At 41.7% G+C, this 20,184-nt stretch overlaps 1 protein-coding gene across 2 annotated transcripts in view; it reads left to right on the top strand.

The window, feature by feature from the left end:
• Positions 1-20,184, top strand: part of LOC148477034 (ADAMTS-like protein 1) — a 372,270-nt gene that overhangs the window by 97,154 nt on the left and 254,932 nt on the right. For both annotated transcript variants that reach the window (XM_088457315.1, XM_088457316.1), the window contains exon 3: positions 15,638-15,683. In XM_088457315.1, coding sequence (XP_088313441.1) covers positions 15,638-15,683 — 46 coding nt within the window. The remainder of the gene's footprint in view (positions 1-15,637; positions 15,684-20,184) is intronic.

Raw genomic sequence — 20,184 nt, forward strand, 5'->3', positions numbered from 1 at the left:
GTGTATGGTTGAAAAGTGTAAAACATTGAATGTTATCCTGCCAAATTATGTCTTAAAATACTTAAAAAGATTTTTGTGTGCGGGGGAGGGTTTGTTCTGGCTAACGTAAGAGAAATAGGTCTGAAACAAATATTAGCAGTTATCTGAGGGATAATTCATCTGCAGCTGTTTGTACGTTATTAGGAACAGAAACGGCGGGTTTAGCTTAATAGTAACCAGGTCACTGCATATGCGCCAGCATATCGATAGGATCTTATTCATACGGCAGATGGAGGTCTTGAAATGTTTTCGGTTTTTTTTATTGTATTGTTCTCTATTTGCCTAATTATTTTCGCTTTTCTTAGCTTGTTCTATGTCTACGTCTCAAGTCCAAGTAAAATATTTCTAAATTGATCTTTACCATTTGTGCTGTTCTATGCTGACAGTAGAAAATCTATAGCAAGCTGTTTTTACAGGGCAGTCCTTGTGGAAATATACAATTTATCTTCACTGACATTGAATGATTTCACACCTGTATATATTTATAAATGGGCCCAGGCCATGCACTTTAGTATCCATATTCTCTGCAGACTACAGGCCTGATTTAGAGATTTACGCAATGCCTGTATTTACGCAGATCGAGCGATTGTTTGCATTACGCTGGTATGTAAGCTGCACTGTGCACACGCAGCAATTGTTATGCGTTTGCGCTCGCAAAGAGGATTACTTCTCAAAGTGACTGACAGGTAGTCACCATTTGGGGCAGGTAACGGGGGGTGGTTAGGCAAATGCAGGCTTGTCTGCCTGTTTACACGCCTTTTAATGGGCATGCATAAATTAGCTAATTTGCAGCATGAGAGCGCTCTGCGTGTCAGGAGAGCTGCCGTGTTTGAGGCAGGTCAGACTTGATGTACAAGCTGCGTGGCTGCTTAATGTTACCGATGTTTATGCTGTGGTACGTGGTCGGACGGATATGAGAAGGCAGCAGTGGGTGTCCCTATGCTCCGGTATGCTTTGGAAACATTAGCATATTTTTGCATATTATTACAACTGCTTTCCGTGTGAAATTTCAGCGGTGATTGCATTAGAGTACATCTCTGAATCAGACTCTATGTCATACATGCCTACCCTCCCGGTTTTCGCGGGAGGCTCCCGATTTTTCGGGTAACCCCCCGCACCCCCGGAAGGGTAGGCATTTCTCCCGCATTCTGCCCACTTCCTAGTGAAGTGGGCAGAATTAGGAGAATACCCGCGACAATCGCGGGTATTCATGAAGGTGGCGGAGCTTAAGCTGTGATTCTGCATGAATCACAGCATTTGGCCCCGCCCCCTATGTAAATTGTGCCCAATCGCTGCAATTTTACCGCGAGGGGGGCGGGGCTTAATGACGCGAATCGTCAAGCCCCGCCCCCGTCGGACCCCTGCTGCATCTCTTACCCGGGCTTCTCCCGGGAAGAGAATGTTAAAGGTAGGCAACCCTGCTCTATGTCCATTCTGATGGCCAAGCTTCTGTGGTGGCTGGCCAAAGCCCCAGGGTCTCATAAGGCCTACGCAAAGTCGTGTATGAATATATATTTAGCATGCTATAACATGAGATGTCATTGGTTTATCTACACTTATGTCTTTGTAACTGATCCCTGACAAAGGTGTAAAATGTATTCCAGACATGAAGATGTAAAGGGGCCTATTTATCAAATAATATTTGTTTTCAGGGGATAGCCTGCACTCATTGGCGGGACCCACAGATATTAAGGACCCCCATTTCTGGCAGCAGAAGCAGCCCCCCAAGCTTGGCCACGGCAGCTAATGCCGTCTCCTGGTGGTGTTAGCTGCTGTAGCCTATGGGCTACTTACTGCAGAATTATGCTTGTGTATTTTAATACATCCTTGCAAACCTTAATTTCTTATTGCCATGAATATTGGCGATAGGAAATTATAAGTATCAGGACTAGAACTCGATAATTAATAAATATCTCCCAAAGTATTTGAATTCAAGCATCCTGCCTAATTAACTTTTTATATCTGAGGCTTTACAATTTCCAGCTCCACATATTCCCCCTTCTTTGTGTTTCTTCTGAAGGCCAAACCCAGACATTTGTAATCTTCTGTCATTGAGAAGGACAGGCAGGTCCACTCCTCCAGAGTAGCACATAATGAGGAGATCAAACCCGTTCCTTATTCCGACCAATTGTGTCAGCCAATTTGTTCACTGATAAGATGTTGCTGTAGTAGACGGCGCATAAAAGAAACCATTTAACCACTTGCCTGGCATGGTCGCATTTTTCCGACCACACCAGGCAGTGTGTTATCTGATCTGGTCGTAATAATGCGACCAGTCAGATAAACAGTGTGGGCAACTGCAAGAAGAGAATATTCCCGCAGCTGCTGCTCTCAGAGGGACATTCCGGTCCCAGTACACTCTCCCAGTGTCTGCCATGCTGCCGATCATGTGGATCGGTCAGCACAGCAGGACTCCCCACCTAGCGGCTGGTGTGATTTTGGCCTGAAGCCACTGTAAAAAAGGAAAATCGCAATGGTTGCAATGATTTTTTTTAAATGAAATCATTTTGGATAAGTTGAAATAGATGTTCACTTAAATCACTCATAAAAAAAATTGCAATTTCTGAGCGGGTTTTAAAAAAAAATTGTCAGTCAAGTGGTTAAGATTCAAGATTTATTAAAATAGAGGAACCATATTATTGTTAGAAAACACTGTTCAAAAATGAATATGGTATCATTAAAAATACATACAATGCAGATATCACATAAAATGTCTGGATATTATACATATGTTTTTATATGCAGTATGTATTTTATAGCATTATATGGATTTAATTAGTTTAGCCTGCAAGTTGTTTGAGATGGAATGTCTATGTGACAGTGTCAGGAGTCAAGATATGATATAGCATGCGGAGGTTGTTTTATGTTGTTGTTGGCGTGATGTTTCTCAAACCTGGAGACACTTTTAAATGATTTCAGAATATATTGAGATAAATATACTTTTGTGTATTGTGAGTTTTGGAAAGAAAATACGTGTCACTGAACTGAGGTGATTTATATAAGCTATGTTTCAATTGTATATGTGCCAAATTTCAAATCTGCACTTGCATTGCTTCCTGTAGTGCAGCACAAGTCGGTTTCTCACTAGCCACATTATCTAGCAGTTCAACTAAGTTTCTAGAAGCAGTGCTGAGCAACAGGTGGCTAGGGTCACCCGGGGCAGCATTCTTTATAGAAGAAGAAAGGTTACCACCTTTCCCGAAAAACTATATGGGGCATGTTATTACTGACAGATATTATTAATGGCTCCTAGTGCATTTTACACTGGTCACTCTGAAAAGTACATTCTGATGGCAACAGTTAGCCAATTTGCTACAGTATTAACACAGAACTTTTTTTCAAAACATAGTTTTTGAATTTTTAAAAAATTAATTTTGTTTTGGATTTGTGTACTGCTTATTGCATGATTTCTGGATTTTTATGTTTATGCTTCTATTATAAAATGTATGAGCTTAAATAAATATTCATGAGATAAGGTTTTAGTGGAACAATTACTGTACTCTCAGATGCCTAGTGTGTGAATAGGCCACATTAAAACCTTTTTTGAATGCAGCTCCAACAGAGTTCCTGATCGGGGGCTGGCTGGTGAGTAGTTCCAAGGTTTAGGAGGTCTGGGGCAGATTGGAATGAGAAACCAGCCCAGGAAATTGGCAGGAAAATATCTGCACCCCCTATTTCTTTGTGTCATATATATCCCCAGTCGGGATGTTTAGTCTTCGGGCTTCAGTTGTTGGTATTTCATACCCATTCCGTGCAGAAGAGTACCATTAGATCATTAGAATGTCACCATACGAGGACCTTTTTTTGCCAACCTGGAGCAATTACTATTATTAGAAATCATTCCCTTTTGACCTTTTTCAGTACTTGGGGTAGCATAGTTTTTGTCAGAAACAAGTCTATTTGCCAATAATTCTGAAGGTACATAATGGCAGCTACAGGAATGTGTTTTCATCCCTCATTCTGGAGCAAAATAGGTCCACTCTAAGACTTAGTCAAGAGGACATCATATCAATTTAGAGATTATTCTCTGGGATGAAAGGCATTGCTGCTCAGTAACTCCGCATTCCAATTTTCCATTTCCAGGATGGATACTTCTGAAATTACTGGTACATATCATACCATCCATCACATTGTCTTGGCAGATTATTTCATCATTAGTCAACTCCTGGTGCCCACCTGATGATTTATGTATGCCATGGCATTGTACTGTAAAACTGAATATGGATTGCCCTGACTTAGAGGCATATGGAATCTAAAAACTGTTCTGTTCTATGCCACTTATGACTGACTTTAAACACTCCAACTTGAACATGAGGGTTTTTAGAATCAAGATGGGTCTAAATTTCCTTCTGGTTATTGGACCAGAAACAGTTTGGAATAAAAACCTAAGGCCATTTACTTATCTGGAATTGGGAAAATCAATCCCAATAATAGTAGGGACTGAATATCATGCATAGGAGATAAAACCTTTTGTGTCTTCTCCTGGAAGACCAGTAGAGAAGAAAAGACATGTGCGGAGGCCACTGGAGGTCTAAAGTGTTACCTTTCTTTATGACACCTCTCACCCACCTTTCAAAAAGGAAGGCTGCAACTGATTATGGGCATATCTGGGTTTATAGAACCCCTATCATGCATTGTGCATATTGGAGGATATGGGGCCAGTCACTTGCCTGACCATGCCTGTTTACTCCTCATTTGTAAACCCCTAGAGAGAGATTGGCACTAGAGCTGGACAGCTTTGATTTATCTAGAAAAAGGGAGGAACTAAATCTCTGACCTTTTAGGTCTAGGATTGTTCACTGCAAGAATATACCCTTACTCCCTGTGGCCTGACAAATTATTTTGCCTAGTTCTGAGCTAAAAAGAACATTTCCTTAATAGGGTAAATATTAAACATTAATTTTGGAATCTACATTAGCTTCCCAGGTTCTTAACCAAAGAGTTTGTCCTGTAGCAATCATTAAGGCCAGGATTCTGGATATTCTGAGACCTACACCTAGGGCAGTCTTATCCAACATCGAAATGGGTTTAAACAGAGCAACTGCTGCTACATAGATAAATAGATAGACTTCCCTCACATTCTCTATCCAGGCTATTCTTCAGAGAAGCAGAGTTTAGAATGTGAATAGTAGTAGATATACCAAGGCAATAGGTGCATCCACCTTGGTATTTACCACTTTCCTGTATTCTTACTATGTAGTGAACAATTTAATTTCGATCTGCACGGAGACTATCAAGTTTTAACTAGGCATCCCCCAGAAGCTCTTCCAGCATGGTCGAGGAACAGAAAGGCTCAAAATGTTTCTGGAAATATCTGGAATAGCAGACTCCACATAAGTCCTGTATGTTTATGAACTGAAGAACTGCTTTGACCAGGTCACGACTCCTGGTCTTCTGAAAGATTGCTCCTGAAATTCTGATGGGGCTTTTAAATCCAAATCCCCCAGGAGCTCACCATCATTCTGAGAAGAGAACTTTGATCACAGGACTGAATTTGGGACACATACCATTTGCAATGTTTCTGGATAGAAGTAGATTCTCAGAATTTTTTAGTGCAAACTGACTCTACTTGTGCACCTGAAATCGAATCTGACCAAATCTAGGTAAAATTGTTATGATGAATAAATCAGAGACAGTAATCTTAGCAGAGGTGGCGGGATAGAGGAGGTATTCTCATTTACCTCCTTTTGAACATACAGTGATCTGGTGAGCTAAAGATTTTGCCCAGGCTTAGTACTGTCATCTGGATGTGCGTGCCACGAATCTCTGCCACACAAGCTGCATTTAGGGCATTTGATTCTTGTCACCCATTTAGATATAGCAGTTTAGCTTGACATTTAGCACTGGTAAAATGCATGACTTATTTTCCCCCCTGTAGCCTTTGTCTTAGAAATGTTTTTTTTTGATATGACAAAAAGGTGACACTGAACACAATTCCTAAGTAGGAGACACTGCATCATCAGCAAAAGAAAAGTTCATTTAAAAATTAATAGAGAAATAAGAAATATATAAGCAGCTGTCATAGGCAGCCAGTACACATACGCCCTAGGGCACTCCTCAGTTTTAACTAGAGGAGCATCTGAAATTGTGCACTTATCTCCTAAGTGCCCTGCTCCTGGCCTGGACCTTAAACCCAGAGGCAGCAGTGTGGATATGTGTGTACTATTTGGTGATGTACACAGGTAATAAATAGTAGACACCAGCCCCAAAAGAAGTATCTAAGGCACACCAGGTGGATAGACTTAGAGATATCTGCTGCGATCCCCAGTTTTCAACCCCTAAAGCAGCCCCCATAGAAACCTATGGGGGGCTGCTTTCCTGCTTAAATTATCAAACTCTGGAATGCAGTGCTTTCTGGAGCTTGGCCCCAGAAGCTAGCACCATCTGAAGATAGCGTTAGCCTTTGTAGCCTGTAGGCTACATATTGTAAATAGCACCGGGAGAGGGATCCATAGGAAGGATGGGAGGGATCCAGAAGCCAGAAGACTGCACATGCGCATAAGTGCGGCAACAGGGCCAGCTCTTGGGGTGTTCGACCAGTGCGCACCTCTCCCAACATCCCTATTTCAGCGGGACAACACTGTCCCGCTGTTTCATCCATGGGCCGAAGTGTCCCGCGGGTGGTCTGGTCAGGAGGTTGGGCAGCCCCACCGCCGCAGCTGTGCCGGAGCCCGGAGTGGCAGAATGGATGCTGCGCACATGCGCGCAGCATCCATTCAGTTCCAGGAGAGGGCTGAGGGAAGCCCAGCTAGTGACGGAATGCTGGGCTCGCCCCCAGTCCATGTGGGCACGGCGCCCCCCCTCCTCCCAAAAAATGACACTTAGGCCACACCCCCATTCACGGTCGCGCATGCGACTAGAGGGTGGATTATACCCTTCCGGCACAGGGCGCAGCTACCCCTGGAGCCGGCACTGTGCGGCGACCCCTAGCTATTGAAAGAAAAGTTATCACAAATATGATCACTTTACTTTTACACATAGCAGGAAGGGGCTCCTATAAGATCCTTGCATGTGTGTGATGATACATGCCCGCAGTAGATAATTTCTTATTTATGTGAACAGCAGCAATAAGAAATTATAATTATCAGGCCAAAAACCCAATAATTAGTAAAGGGCCCCTTACTGTTATAGCTCTTTACTTTACGCCTTACGTGCCTATTCATCGCCAGAATAAGTATCAAACTCGCCACAGGAGACACTAATCACCTGAGCTATTCAGCATTGCTCCGAAAAGCAGCTGTCCTCCGTGATTAGTAGCACTGCTATTTGAGTAGCAGCGTTACTTACCACCCCTGTGGCCAGCTTCTGCACATGTGTGACCTGGTGTCAAGCATGCGCAAAGCTGCTGGGTACGCAGTGAGGAGGCGGTGGAGAAATCTGCTCAGATCCCTCATCACAAACCCCGACCTTCTTCCCACAGGGAGGAGCAGGGCTCCGAGAACCAGCGATTTCTGATGAAAACTCCGAAAAGTACATTTTTGGAATTTGCTGAAAATTAGGCGGCCCTATCAGACCCCTAATAATAATAAATGGCCCCTTACATAAAATATGCGAAAACTAGCGGTAACTTTATGTGTAACATCCCATTTAAGTGATGATGATTAGGCCCCTTAGTCTTTATCTTTCTTACTGTACTTGCTTGCTTTTAATACCTAAGGCCCTCATTCAGAGCCGCTCGTTAGCGGCAGTACGCTCGTTCCGAGCGATGTTTGCACATCTGCGCATGCGTACGCTTTTTAGTACGCATGCGCGAACCAGTCAGTGCGGCCGAAAATCCTTTGTACGCTATATAGCGAGTGCCTGCTATTTTGAGTGACAGAATGAGGCGTATGTGGGTGGTAACAGGGGAAGGTGCTTGAAAATGGGGAGTGGAGATCCGAACGCAGGCGTGCTTAAAGGTCAAAACGGGCGTTTTATGGGTGTGTATATTTAAAACAGCAGCGTCATTGACCACGTCACTGGGTTATTTTATAGCCAGAACTGCACGCAAATTTGTGGTAGCAAACACCAACCACAAGAATAGCGAGCAGTTCATACGCTGGTCGATGTACTCGATTAATCTAATAAATAGCGGACATGACGTAGGATGCGTGCGGCCAGGGGGCGTTTTTAACAAATAAACGAGCGTATGTTTTGCTCGTTCGTTCAGACTTAGAGGTGTGAACACACTGCAATGTGCGTACGGATCATTTGAATAGCCACCCCTTGTTTTTAAACGAACGACCGCAAATAGCGTCCGGCTCTGAATGAGGGCCTAAGTCTGTTGAGACTTCACTGTATTTTCATATGCGGATGGCAGGTTCACTATAAGAAACAAATTCAGATGACTAACAAATGTTCTCCTTCAATATTTGTATAATACTGTTAGTAATGTCTATAACAGTAAGGGACTTTTATTAGCAATGGAATGTTAAATAATTACTTAAATTAAATTAGGATCTTGCAGTTTTTGCCAGTACTGTCAGACATTCATATTAGTTTGTGGAATATCAAAGAAATATGAAATTTCAAACAATGATTTGTAGGTTCAAAAGAAAGATGGGTGTGGAGCACATTATAAAGCATTGTTTAGTCTGTGAACATTGTTCAAGAAAAATGGATAATATCATGCAGGTCACATTAACCGTATTAAACTCTAAACAAAAGCAGACAGCCCAAACTGGAATTACGTTGCTGAATTATTTGTGAAGATCCCTTTGTCAAAATATTGAAGGTTAAAGTTTAGGGTTCTTCATGCAGGTTCAGTCTAGACTGTGCAATAAGAAAATATTAACCAATTCCATGTCTCAGTATCAGTGTCTTATGTGGAAAATATGTAATTATTGTTTGATATATAATCATTTTGTATGTAAAACATTTCAATCCTATAAAATATACCTATATATAGACAAGGGAGCGCCCACATTGCCTTATACCTGTGTGGCCTTTTGCCTTAAAAATATTAGATAAGTAGATAAAGGCTTATCTGGGGTACTTCGGATGACTACAACATCAAATCTTAAAATTCTGTCTCCTCTTCTCAAAGAGTCGCCACAAACTCAAAAAATGTGCTCTGGTGCATTACTTTCACACATATATAATATTTATTTATTAAAAAAAACAACATCAAATCTGCTCACAAGAGCCAAAAGATTCAGCACATATCTGTAGCTCAAGTAACTTGTGGTTCCATTGGTATATTCCTCAGTTCAAATACTCTGCTCCAGCTGGTTGGTCCACAGACTTTGAAAAGACTTGGAGATTTATATACTATTGGTTTGTAAAACCCAACAGTGCTTTTACTGGCAAGACACGGCTTGTAAAAGCACTGCCCTTTTAAATGTCGGGCATGAAAACAAACATGTGTCGGGTTTTAGAACCCGACACTTAGAAAATAAACCCCTTGGTCCCAGGACCATCTCAACAGCATTATAGGCCCTGGGGCCCCTACCCACCCTTTCACAGGAATACATTAAAAAAAATCATAACTTACCCCTCCTGCGGTCCTGCACTGTCTCTCCACATGCTTCTATACAGTGAATGGCTGTCAGCACTCTGCTTGGTGCATAGCTCCAGCCACCCACCAATCAGCAGCATGCTGGCAGCCCTTCAATGTCTGACTGCAAGCTGGTACAAAGGCAGGGAATGCTGCATTCTGATTGGTAGATAGCTCCAGCCATCCACCAATCAGCATGCTGACAGCCATTCACTGACTGGCTAAGAATGCTGCACTCTGATTAGTGGATAGCTCCAGCCACCTCCAGCCATCCACAATCAGCATGCTGACAGCCTTTAACTGTCTGGCTGCATGCTGAGAGGCATGTGGGGATTGCTTCTCACAATCAGAGCTCTGGGGGCATCTTTACCTGCCTCTCAGCCGACTGTCCTATGCACAGATCATGTGGCCGCCCACCCCAGGGACTAGGACCTGATTCAGACCCGCTCTCTAGAATGCGTTTGCACGCAGCCAACCGATTGTTTGCCTTCTGCACATGCGTACGCATTGCAATGCGCTTGCGCAAACCAGTGCGAGCGATTGGAAAGCGTTCGCTCACTGCTCATAGACTGCCCGGCAAAATAAGTGACAGGAGATGCCATTTGAGGGTGGTGACAGGGGCTGGCCACTAGAAACGGGGGAGTGGAGGTGCGAACGCAGGCATGCCTGAGCGTCTTAACGCCGTTTAAGAGGCGTGCATAATTTAGAGACAGCGTCATAGTACACGTCACTTGGTTGTATTTGACACTGAAGCACTCGCAGTGCTTGCGATAGGGTATGGTCAGCCACAAGCGTTTCGTTTGCTTCCGATGGTACTCGATGTACCAATGGTTGCATACACTTCCTGGAGATGACGTGCGCAAGTGGGCATCTTAAGACAGGCTGGTGGGCGTCTGCATACACAATGCGATCGCAAGCTAAGACGCGATCGCAAGCTAAGACACAGTGGGCGTGCTGATGCCTTGCTGTGCAATCGCTTGCCTTGCCGAAATTTGCGTACGCATCTAGTGTGCAAACGCATCTAGCGAGCGGGTCTGAATCAGGTCCCCGGTTCTATGTCAGCTGGTCTGAAGCAGGTTATTGGAGGAGCGGGGTATAATGAGGGGGTGGGGGTATTTCTCAGTGGTACTTCAGTACAAACTGACTTGCAGGTGCCGAGCATGCACCAACCTTTCTGCATACTACTTTCTGCATCTCCTTCGCTGCCCCGCACAGTACAGGGAAAGGGACCACCGGTCGAACAGATACCTATAGCACATCTTCAAAGGCCCCTAGACTCATGGGGCCCTTGGCAACTGCCCAGTGTGCATGTATGTTAAGATGGTCCTGCTTGGTCCAGGGCGTCTGAGGAGAAGAGGAGGGCGGAAAGATATCAGAACACCTCAAGTAGTGAATAGTCAACCATCAGGATGCGGAGGATAGTTAATAGTGACACAGTCAGTACAATTATATAATCTAATATAAACATATCATATTTAATTGAGATATATATGATGTAGTTAGCATCCCAGTGGTTGTGATGTCAGAGCTCAGAATACCAGCGCCGGAATCCCGACAGCAGTCAGAGTCCCGACCACCAGCATCCCAACGATAAGTATTAGGGTTAGGGGGAGGGTTAGGTTTAGCATTAAGTGTCAGGCACTTGGGGGAGGGTTAAGGTTAAGCTGCGGGGTGGGGGGAAGGTTTGGTTGCATGTGGGGTGGGTTATGCTGCAGTGGGGGGAGGGTTGGGGTTTGGCAGTGGGGGGGTTTAGGGTACTTACTTACAGATGTGTCCTGCTACATCTTTGCTGCGTACGTAGCGAATCGTGCCGCGCAAGGCGTGTGCCTGCCAGCAGATACACACTGTGTTTGCACCCGCGCCTCCATAGGAATGCATGGTGCGATCGCAGTGGGCGCCATAGCGTACCGTAGCTTATGCTGCTGCAGGTAATCGCGTGGTGCACGTTTTTAGCGCGATCTGCAAAGATGTAGCAGGACACATCTGTAGTTTGGTCGGGACTCTGACTGTCGGGATGCTGCTGTCGGTATTGAGATTGCTGGCATCCCATATCCAACCAATATATATATGTGTGTGTATATATATATTTATATATTTATATATATATATATATATACATATATTATGTACACAATGAACCCTAGTGTGTAGATATGTGTAATTATAGACTGTAAGCTCCACTGAAGCAGGGACTGATGTGAATGGCCAAATATTCTCTGTAAAGCGCTGCGGAATACGTATGCACTATATAATAACTGGTAATAAATTTATAAATACCGAAGCCGGAAGCCCGATGACTAAATATCCCGACTGGGGCTGCTAAGTATGCTAACCTACCTCCCCCCAAATCCTAACCCTCCTTTAGTGGTGCCTAACCCTAACCTCCCCCCTAACCCTCCCGGGGGGGTGCCTAACCCTAAACTCCCCCATCCTTGGAGAAAATAGTATACTTACCCGAGTGGAGACTTTCGGGATTCCTGCAGTTTGGTATGCCGCGGGATGCCGGCGGCCGGCAATATAACTACATCCCCTTCTGCTCAACTTACCTCAGGTGACTTTAACGGCATGGCTGTTGAGGTAATGATCCTTTGAGCTTTGGAACTTTCTGAGAAGACCACTCAGACAATGCTTAAAGCATTGAAGCTGGTATCTCCCAAAAGTTACCAAAGAGTATAGACTTCATTTGTTTACTGTAAAAAAAGGTTTAGTAGTTACATTTGCTACCTCTGTTATCCTTTTTACAAGATGGTTTTAATAGTGGCTTCAGATTGAGTTCTCTTAAAGTCCAGATCTCAGCTCTGTCTATTTCGGAAGAAACGTGCTCATATTCTGGATGCTCTGACTTTCTTACTGGGAGTCCTTCATAAATAACCTCTGTGTACATCCTATAGTTTCTTGTAACTTAGAATTATTTTCCTCTGAGCTATAACTTTGAAAGAGTCTATCAAGCTTAGATTCTGTATATGGCTATCTCCACTTCAAAGAGAGTTTCTTAATTTAGTTCTCTTGTATTCCATGATGACAGGGCTGTCCTATGTACAGTACCAGGCCATATTTCTACCCGAAGTTCATGTCTACATTCTACTTGAATCAGGACTTTCTTATCCCTTCTCTTCAGCCAATAGGGACTAGTCTTTATTTGTTAATCAGAATTTCATCTTTGTCTATAACAGATAATCTTCTGGTGCTTTATAACATGCAGAAGAGGGGTTTTCCAGTAACAAATTAAACTTTTACTAGATTTTATGGGTCTTCAACCTTTGATGCCCTGCAACATTTTTAGCATGCTGTTATATCTAAATGGTGGCAGGGCATGCTGGGATGTGTAGTTCCTCAGCAGATGGAGGACTAAAGGATGAAGACCCCTAGAGCTTCAATTTAACAGGCTTACATCAGTGTAGGCAAGCTAGTTCCTGATAATATTAAGGCTCACTCTGCCAATTTGGAGTGTGCTGCTTGGGCGGCATGAGGTTTTGGCTGTGCAGTTGTGTTCAGACAGCAAACTGGTCCTCTGTCCCTACTTTCAGAATATTTTACTGCTCAATATTTGTGCCTCCAGAGCTGCTAGTGCTGGAAGGAAGGTTTTGCACACAGCTACGTCTGAGCGAGGATATCCTCCACTAGGAACTGCTTTGGAACATGCTCAAGGTAGCAGTGTCCCAAAAATGGTATGATAGAGAATAGAGGTTATTTGTAACTACATTAAATCCATTCCCCTGATTCCTTTTTGGGTACACTGTGCTCTCTCCCATAACATTCCTTAGAATTTATAGCTTATACCCAACTTTATGTTTGCTCTGCTTTGTTGTTTCAGTCTTTTACCATATAAGGTTTTCTAATCATTACCTAAAAGTCAATTGGATGGGTGATATAGAGGTGAGGAGCCTGTGAAGTTGCATTGTTCAATTAACTCAGTTCTTAAATGGCATCTATAGCCCATAGTAGCAGTGTCCCCCAAAAGAAATCTTAGAAATCGGTTTAACGTACAGTAAGTACACAAATCATGTTGTCATGCACAGTCCAGCAAACAGATATGTACAGAATTATCTCTGTCCTCAGCTGTGAGTAATTTCAGTGCTCCAGTATGGTTGTTTTTTCTTACTCTTTGTTTAGTGATTGGCTGTTGGAGTTCCCTATAAGAAAAGCTAATCTAAGGGCAATGACCAATAACACTGCAGAATGTCCCACACCTTCCCCAATTGGAACATGCCATGTGATGAGTACAACTTAATTTATAAACAATCTAAAAACAAATCATTTAGAAATTTATGTATTTTACTTACAACATAATAATTTTGTGCAAGTAGTGGTGTATTTTATAACTTTTGAAACATGGCTTACTAGTATCAGTATGCAAGCGTGTTTTAATTCTTTTGCAGCACCCAGGACTGTGAAAATTGATGCAGGCATAATTTGTCATATGGAACAAAAAGCTCTTAAAAGATGTAATGCTCACATATGTTAAATGTTGACACAGTTAAACGATATATGGAAATACAGTACATAAACCTGTATACACACACACAGTTTTTTTTATTTCTGTAGATGACTTAGTTACAGTACCTAGTCCTCAGTAGCACCACCCTAGCTGACGTCCCCAGAGCCCAATGTGTGTTACTCTGCTTTTCACTTTATAAGTCATGGCAGGATCGGGGTCTTTGTTCTGGCCCTGATATAATCGCATTATAGAGTACATCCCCACCTCCAGCTGTTCTACATCCAGCCTCGCACAGTACTCACCAATGGACACACTCTCACCTTTGCAGCAAAAGTGTGTTTCTAATGCTGGGTACACACTACACGATGTGTATACCCAGCAACGGGACAATGCCATGGAGCAATACATCACTCTGTCCGTACACACACACACACGTCCCATCTGCTGATGCAGCACAGCAGATGGGACAATGCGATGAACGGACTGTGGGCACGTGCGATCATGTGTACACACACTATGCAATCCACACAATATATCATTCCAATCTGCGTCGGAACGATATATCGATCAATGGATCGCATAGTGTGTACCCAGCTGTAGGAATTGCCAGGCGGCTACTTTTCAGAGCAGCTGTCCCAGAACCGAAGCAATATTGGATTGCTCTGGTACCATGGCATCCACTGCTGCAACTATCAGTGAGTTGTACACTTAATTAATGTGGGGCCATCAGGTTCTAATAATGAATAACCCTCTTAGTGTGAACATTTAGGGGCATATTTAACACTTTACTTTTTGTGCTGTGGGATCCCCGGTGGCTACCGCACACACACTGTCATTAGACCACCAATGTGAGAGTGGCCATTACTGGGGAGGGTTCTGGAGGATCCCTATCCCAGTAACTTTTGCAGTAAGTTGCCTATATGCTATAATGGCTCACACCAGCTAAACATGGCGTTAGCTACTGGGGCCAAGCTCTGGAATGTTTTGCACTCTGGAGAAATAGCAGCCCCCATTGAAGTCAGGAAATCACGGCACATATCTCCAAAGTCTGCTGCGGTCTTTTCTAGATACTTGTTTTCAGAGTTGGCCCCTTTGGTTTACTCCATCCTCAGATGGCGTAAACCGCTTTATGCCAATGAAGGCATTCTTGCAGGAGAGAGATCTTAAGATCCCTCTCTTGCAGTGTCAGATTCTGTGGAGGAGTCTTTAAAAAATGTTAGCTGCCGCTGTCCCTGCGAGTTACAGTTAGTACATAGCAGGGACATTTCTGTAAAAAATGAAAAAGTCAGTCACGAGACAGACTATTAATAATTGCGGCACTGGCACGGTTATGAATAAAAAGGCCTCTTAGTCTTCAAAGGGAGGTAGCAGTCATTCTCAGATATTATCCCAAAGATCCTGATTCTGTTCAGATTGAGGAGGTTTTACCTAAAGCTAAAAAGAGTGTTTTGGGGGTGTTTTTTTTACCTGGGACCAGACGAGACATTTGGATACTTCAGTCTCACTACTACACACTTATCTGCCCAATTCATTCCACATCCCTCTATAATATACTTATAAGTGTTGCCAACTATAAAAAAAAAACATCAGTGTTAAAAGGGATTGGAAATCTTTTATATACTTATTTAAATGGTATGAGAGATGCAGTTGCGGATATCCACGCTAATTTGTAATATTCCCTACAGAAGCTGTGAAGGTCGGAACATACGGTACAGAACGTGCAGCAATGTGGTAAGTTACTTTCTCTCTACTCTACTATTCTGATATTCCATCCAAAGCTTTGTCTTATCGCTCCAATTGTGCTGAGTGTGAAAATACTGCACTATACTATATATAATATTATGGGGGGAGATTTATCAAAGTTTGGAGAGAGAGAAAGTGGGGAGAGATAAAATACCAACCAATCAACTTAATTTTACACGCTGTGCTAGAAAATGACAGTTAGAAGCTGATTGGTTGGTACTTTATCTTTCCATTTTATTTCTCTCCAAGATTTCATAAATCTCCCCTATGTTTTGTGGAATTCTGACCAAACATTTCAAAACAAAAGTTAATTGATTATGAATTTGTTGCCATTGCACTATAACAAATATTACTTTTGATTTATGTATGATCCAAAAAGTGCTGGTCTTCTTAGGAAAGGAGAAATGATGATAGATCCAATTATTAAGCAGTTACTGTGAGATGAAAATAAACTATGGGAGCGCGACTACCTGTATTTGAATTTGAAGAGATTCACATGAAACATTTTTTGCTAATCAATTGATTAAGTGGGATAACATGAGTTTAGTTAGGGCAACATACTAAATATATGATTGAGATCCCAAAATAAACACCATAACAGCACACACAGACTAGGAAGAGTAGAGTCACTTGGTAATAACTACTTTTAAATGTTTACTGTTTTTCTTTTTATATTTATATGTAACAAATAAAGTTTTATTTCTAATAAACTCTTAATTGTGTTAGAAAGTAATGATGTATTCTATGAAATTTTTAGTTATTGTACTTGTTTACTGTACATGTTTCCCATCAAATTCTAGCAGATCCTCTGAAATATTCTCTCTAGGCAGAATATCTTAAAACGAGACTTTTTTTGTATTGTTACAATAAACATATCAATTGTGTTTATCATGATTTAATTGAACTACATTTTCTTTGGGATTGATTTTCCAACAACCCAGGAGCTATGTTATATGGACAGTGTGACAGTATTGTGTATAGTGTAGGCAGCAGACTTTGTATATGGACAGCGTGACAGTGCTGTGTATAGAGAAGGCAGCAGACTGTCTATATGGACAGTGTGGCTGTCCCATGTATAGAGTAGGCAGCAGACAGTGTACAAGTGACTTGTAATGTTTTCTGAGGCAATTATGTCACATAATGAAGTCACATTATGCAAATGAAGCTCAAATGGACTTTAAATAGACATAGAACAATACCTGATGAAAAATGACTGGAGGACATTTGCCCATTTTGTCATGGTTAATGCATGAGCCTATTATAGAACCATTTGTCAATGTCTCTGTAAAACAAAGCTGGCACTAACAGTTGTATACTGTTGTTTAGTGTCTAGTTTTAAGAAGTTCACTCATTTCATTTAGTATCCATAAAAACTGTTTATTTGTAAGAAATTCAGGACTCATGTAGCGTTAGCTTGTCTGTGTTTTTTTTGGTGTAAAATATGCACATCCAAACTGCAAATCTCACCAAAGATGCATCACTCGATAATCAGTTATTAGTTACCCTCTCTCATGACAGTTTATCAGTGGAATACTAATGTAAATTTGACACCACACACATCACATTTATTGAACAGATTATCAGCAATACCGATATGCACCTTGGCACTTTTTCTTTGCGTCAAAGAAGCATACACAATCACATACAGTAAGTCCGTCAAATTATAGAGTTTCTTCTGAATAGTGAGGCTGAAAGGGGGAGGAAAGGGATGTACAATCATCAAAGTAAATGAGAGGTAGACCTGGATGCAGAAATATGTATGCCCACAAGGAGGCATATGTCTTGCAGGTGCTGGAGGTCTGGTGCAAAGATCCAACACCACCCCAAAAAGTGAATTAACTACCAGCACTCGTAGTCTGGGCTAGTTACCTTTAATGTATAGAGGCGAAGCTATAAAATGCTTACCTCGTCATATTATAGCAGGAAAACCTGCAGTGCTGGGGTCCCTCAAATCCAAAGAGGAATCAGGCCACCAAAACAGTGATAGCACCGGGGCTCATCATAAGACACCAAGGGGTATATTTACCAAAAGTCAATTTTGGTCAATTTTTGGTTCATGTTGGGTCGATTTTTGATCGATTTTGTGTTTCAGGGTCTAAATCACATATTTACATCTTTTTTTTTTTTTAAACAATGTCAAAAAATAATCTCCCAGTAAATGTGTGATTACGACCATGAAACACAAAATTGACCAAAAATAAACTTTCAGTAAAATTTTTAAATCACACATTGACTAACAGATGATTTTTGACATTGTTTAATAATAAAAAAAAAATAAAAAAAATCATCTTTTAGTAAATGTATGCTTTAGATCCTGAAATACAATATCGACCAATAATCAACCAATATCGACCTTTATTAAATATCCCCCCTGGTGGGTTTTGAGGTTGTTGTAAAATATATAGAAAATAGTGTTTTAAGGTCTGGCACTATTGGTATCAGCAACCCCCGGCAACTGTAAACTGCTGGGTACACCCATGGCTCCACACCCCTAACTGAAATGGAAAATTAATTTAAAGGTACCATCTTCTGAGTACAGTGTTTATTAGCAGATGCATAATACTGTTACTTATTTGATTGGACTGTGTCCTGTTTACTATTATGGTGTTACTTACTGCAACTTCACATGTGATTATTACTTTGGTGCCATCAATTAACATACTTAAAAACAAGGCGGACTTCACCATATATCACAGGGGCATTGTCATTTGTCACACCAGAATGACTATTGCATTTGATGCACTGAAACACCTCTGTGGGTTTTCTGGGATGTGCAGTCCCAATTGTGGCGGTGCGTCAGAGCCTCCATAACAGCACTGTCTTGCTGTAATCGGGATTGTTGGGAGGTATGCTTTTGTTCTGAATTCGATCTACAGTATGGTTAAGATTATTATGATTCCTATAGGGTTGCTCAGGAAAAAAGTGGAGTTTTGTGTTTTCACAAAGGCATTTGTTAGCATAGTGTTACTGAAATGTTTCTAAGTAAAAATGTTCTATATTTCGATAATGGCATATAATTTGCCAGGAAAATGTCTTGACCTTTTAAAACTGGCTTCATATTCCCTGACTACAGCAAACAGTCACTGGCTTTCAGTAATAGGCATTTTATGCACGCATCTGACCAACACAGCAGCTGTTCAGTGATTTATTAAAACGTATTCTATTGTGTCCTGGTGATTTTATAATTGGACAGATCGGCCAGGGAAACCTGTTTATAATGATTATGAACACAATAAAATAGTGATGTAATTTGACAGGCAAATTTATCAGTACATAAAGAAAGAGAAAATATGGATTTAGTTTAATAGCATTAACACGCTGGCCCTGGAAAAGCTTTAACACTAATTATTAATGATAAAAATTAAGGACTGTAAAATGACTACAATTACTGACAATTACTGACAATAAATTGTCAGTAATTGTAGTCATAATAAGCCCCCAGGACACTCAATTATCTTACTTTCATGGTCATGCATTTCCACCTACATAAAGAACTGTAGCTATATTAATATGATTTCATATTTGCGGAGACCAGTAAATCTATAGAACGTTTTCAAGAACTGTAAGTCCTAAGAGTATACAGTTGTGTGAAGTACATGCTCTTTCAAATCTGTGACTTTTAATTATAAAAACATGATAGACAGTCATCTAGTCCTCGCCATGTCCAACAACAGGACCACAACAGGACCACTTGTAATAAATCATTATGCTGCTAGGGTCCTACCAAGTCCTTATTCTGCATCACTGCGTCTTAATGTCACGTGAGGGCTGTTGTGTCTGTGTGGGGGCTAATGTGTGTGTGTGGGGGGGGATTAACATGATATGGGGCCTCATTAGGGGTATTTAGGTTATGTGAGGTTTGGTGTATGTGGAGTGTTAATGTATATGTTGTATGGTGGAGGGTATAAATGTTATGTGGGGAGACTGGTGGATATTATTGATGTAATGTGTTGGCTTGTTCTTATATGTGCGATTTATTCATGTAATGTACAGTTGATGGGACTGATATATTGTGGGGCTATTAATACATTGGGTAATCTCTATTAAATGTGAAGGCTGTTTCTTTAATACAGGGTTCGTTGAGAGAAATCGTGCCAATTGTCCTGATTCTGGTGGGACACTGGCAATTTGGGGCGATTGTATTGTATTGTCTGGACTTAGACAATCACAGCAACGTTCAAGAGCTTTGTTCCATTTATGAAGGAGGAAGTGTGTGCACCCAAACCACCCCTGCCAGTGTCTATACTTTTCATTGCAGTTCATGCTGCATCTCTGTTACATACAGTATGGATCTTCTACATCAGGACCCAGCTCACATTCCTTTGACAGTCTTTTATTGTTCAACCACACGTGAGACTAGTCTAAGGGGGTAGTCAATTAGTGGCGATGTTTGCCTGCACACATCAACACTAAGGGCTGGAAGCTTCAAAGCTAAAAATGCGGTCAAACCCCCGAAAATGCAGCTTTTGGTGGTTTGACCGCATTATCT

Source organism: Taudactylus pleione, unplaced genomic scaffold (genome assembly GCF_031769625.1).
Source record: "Taudactylus pleione unplaced genomic scaffold, aTauple2 ptg000757l, whole genome shotgun sequence".
In the NCBI taxonomy this organism is placed as follows: Eukaryota; Metazoa; Chordata; class Amphibia; order Anura; family Myobatrachidae; genus Taudactylus; species Taudactylus pleione.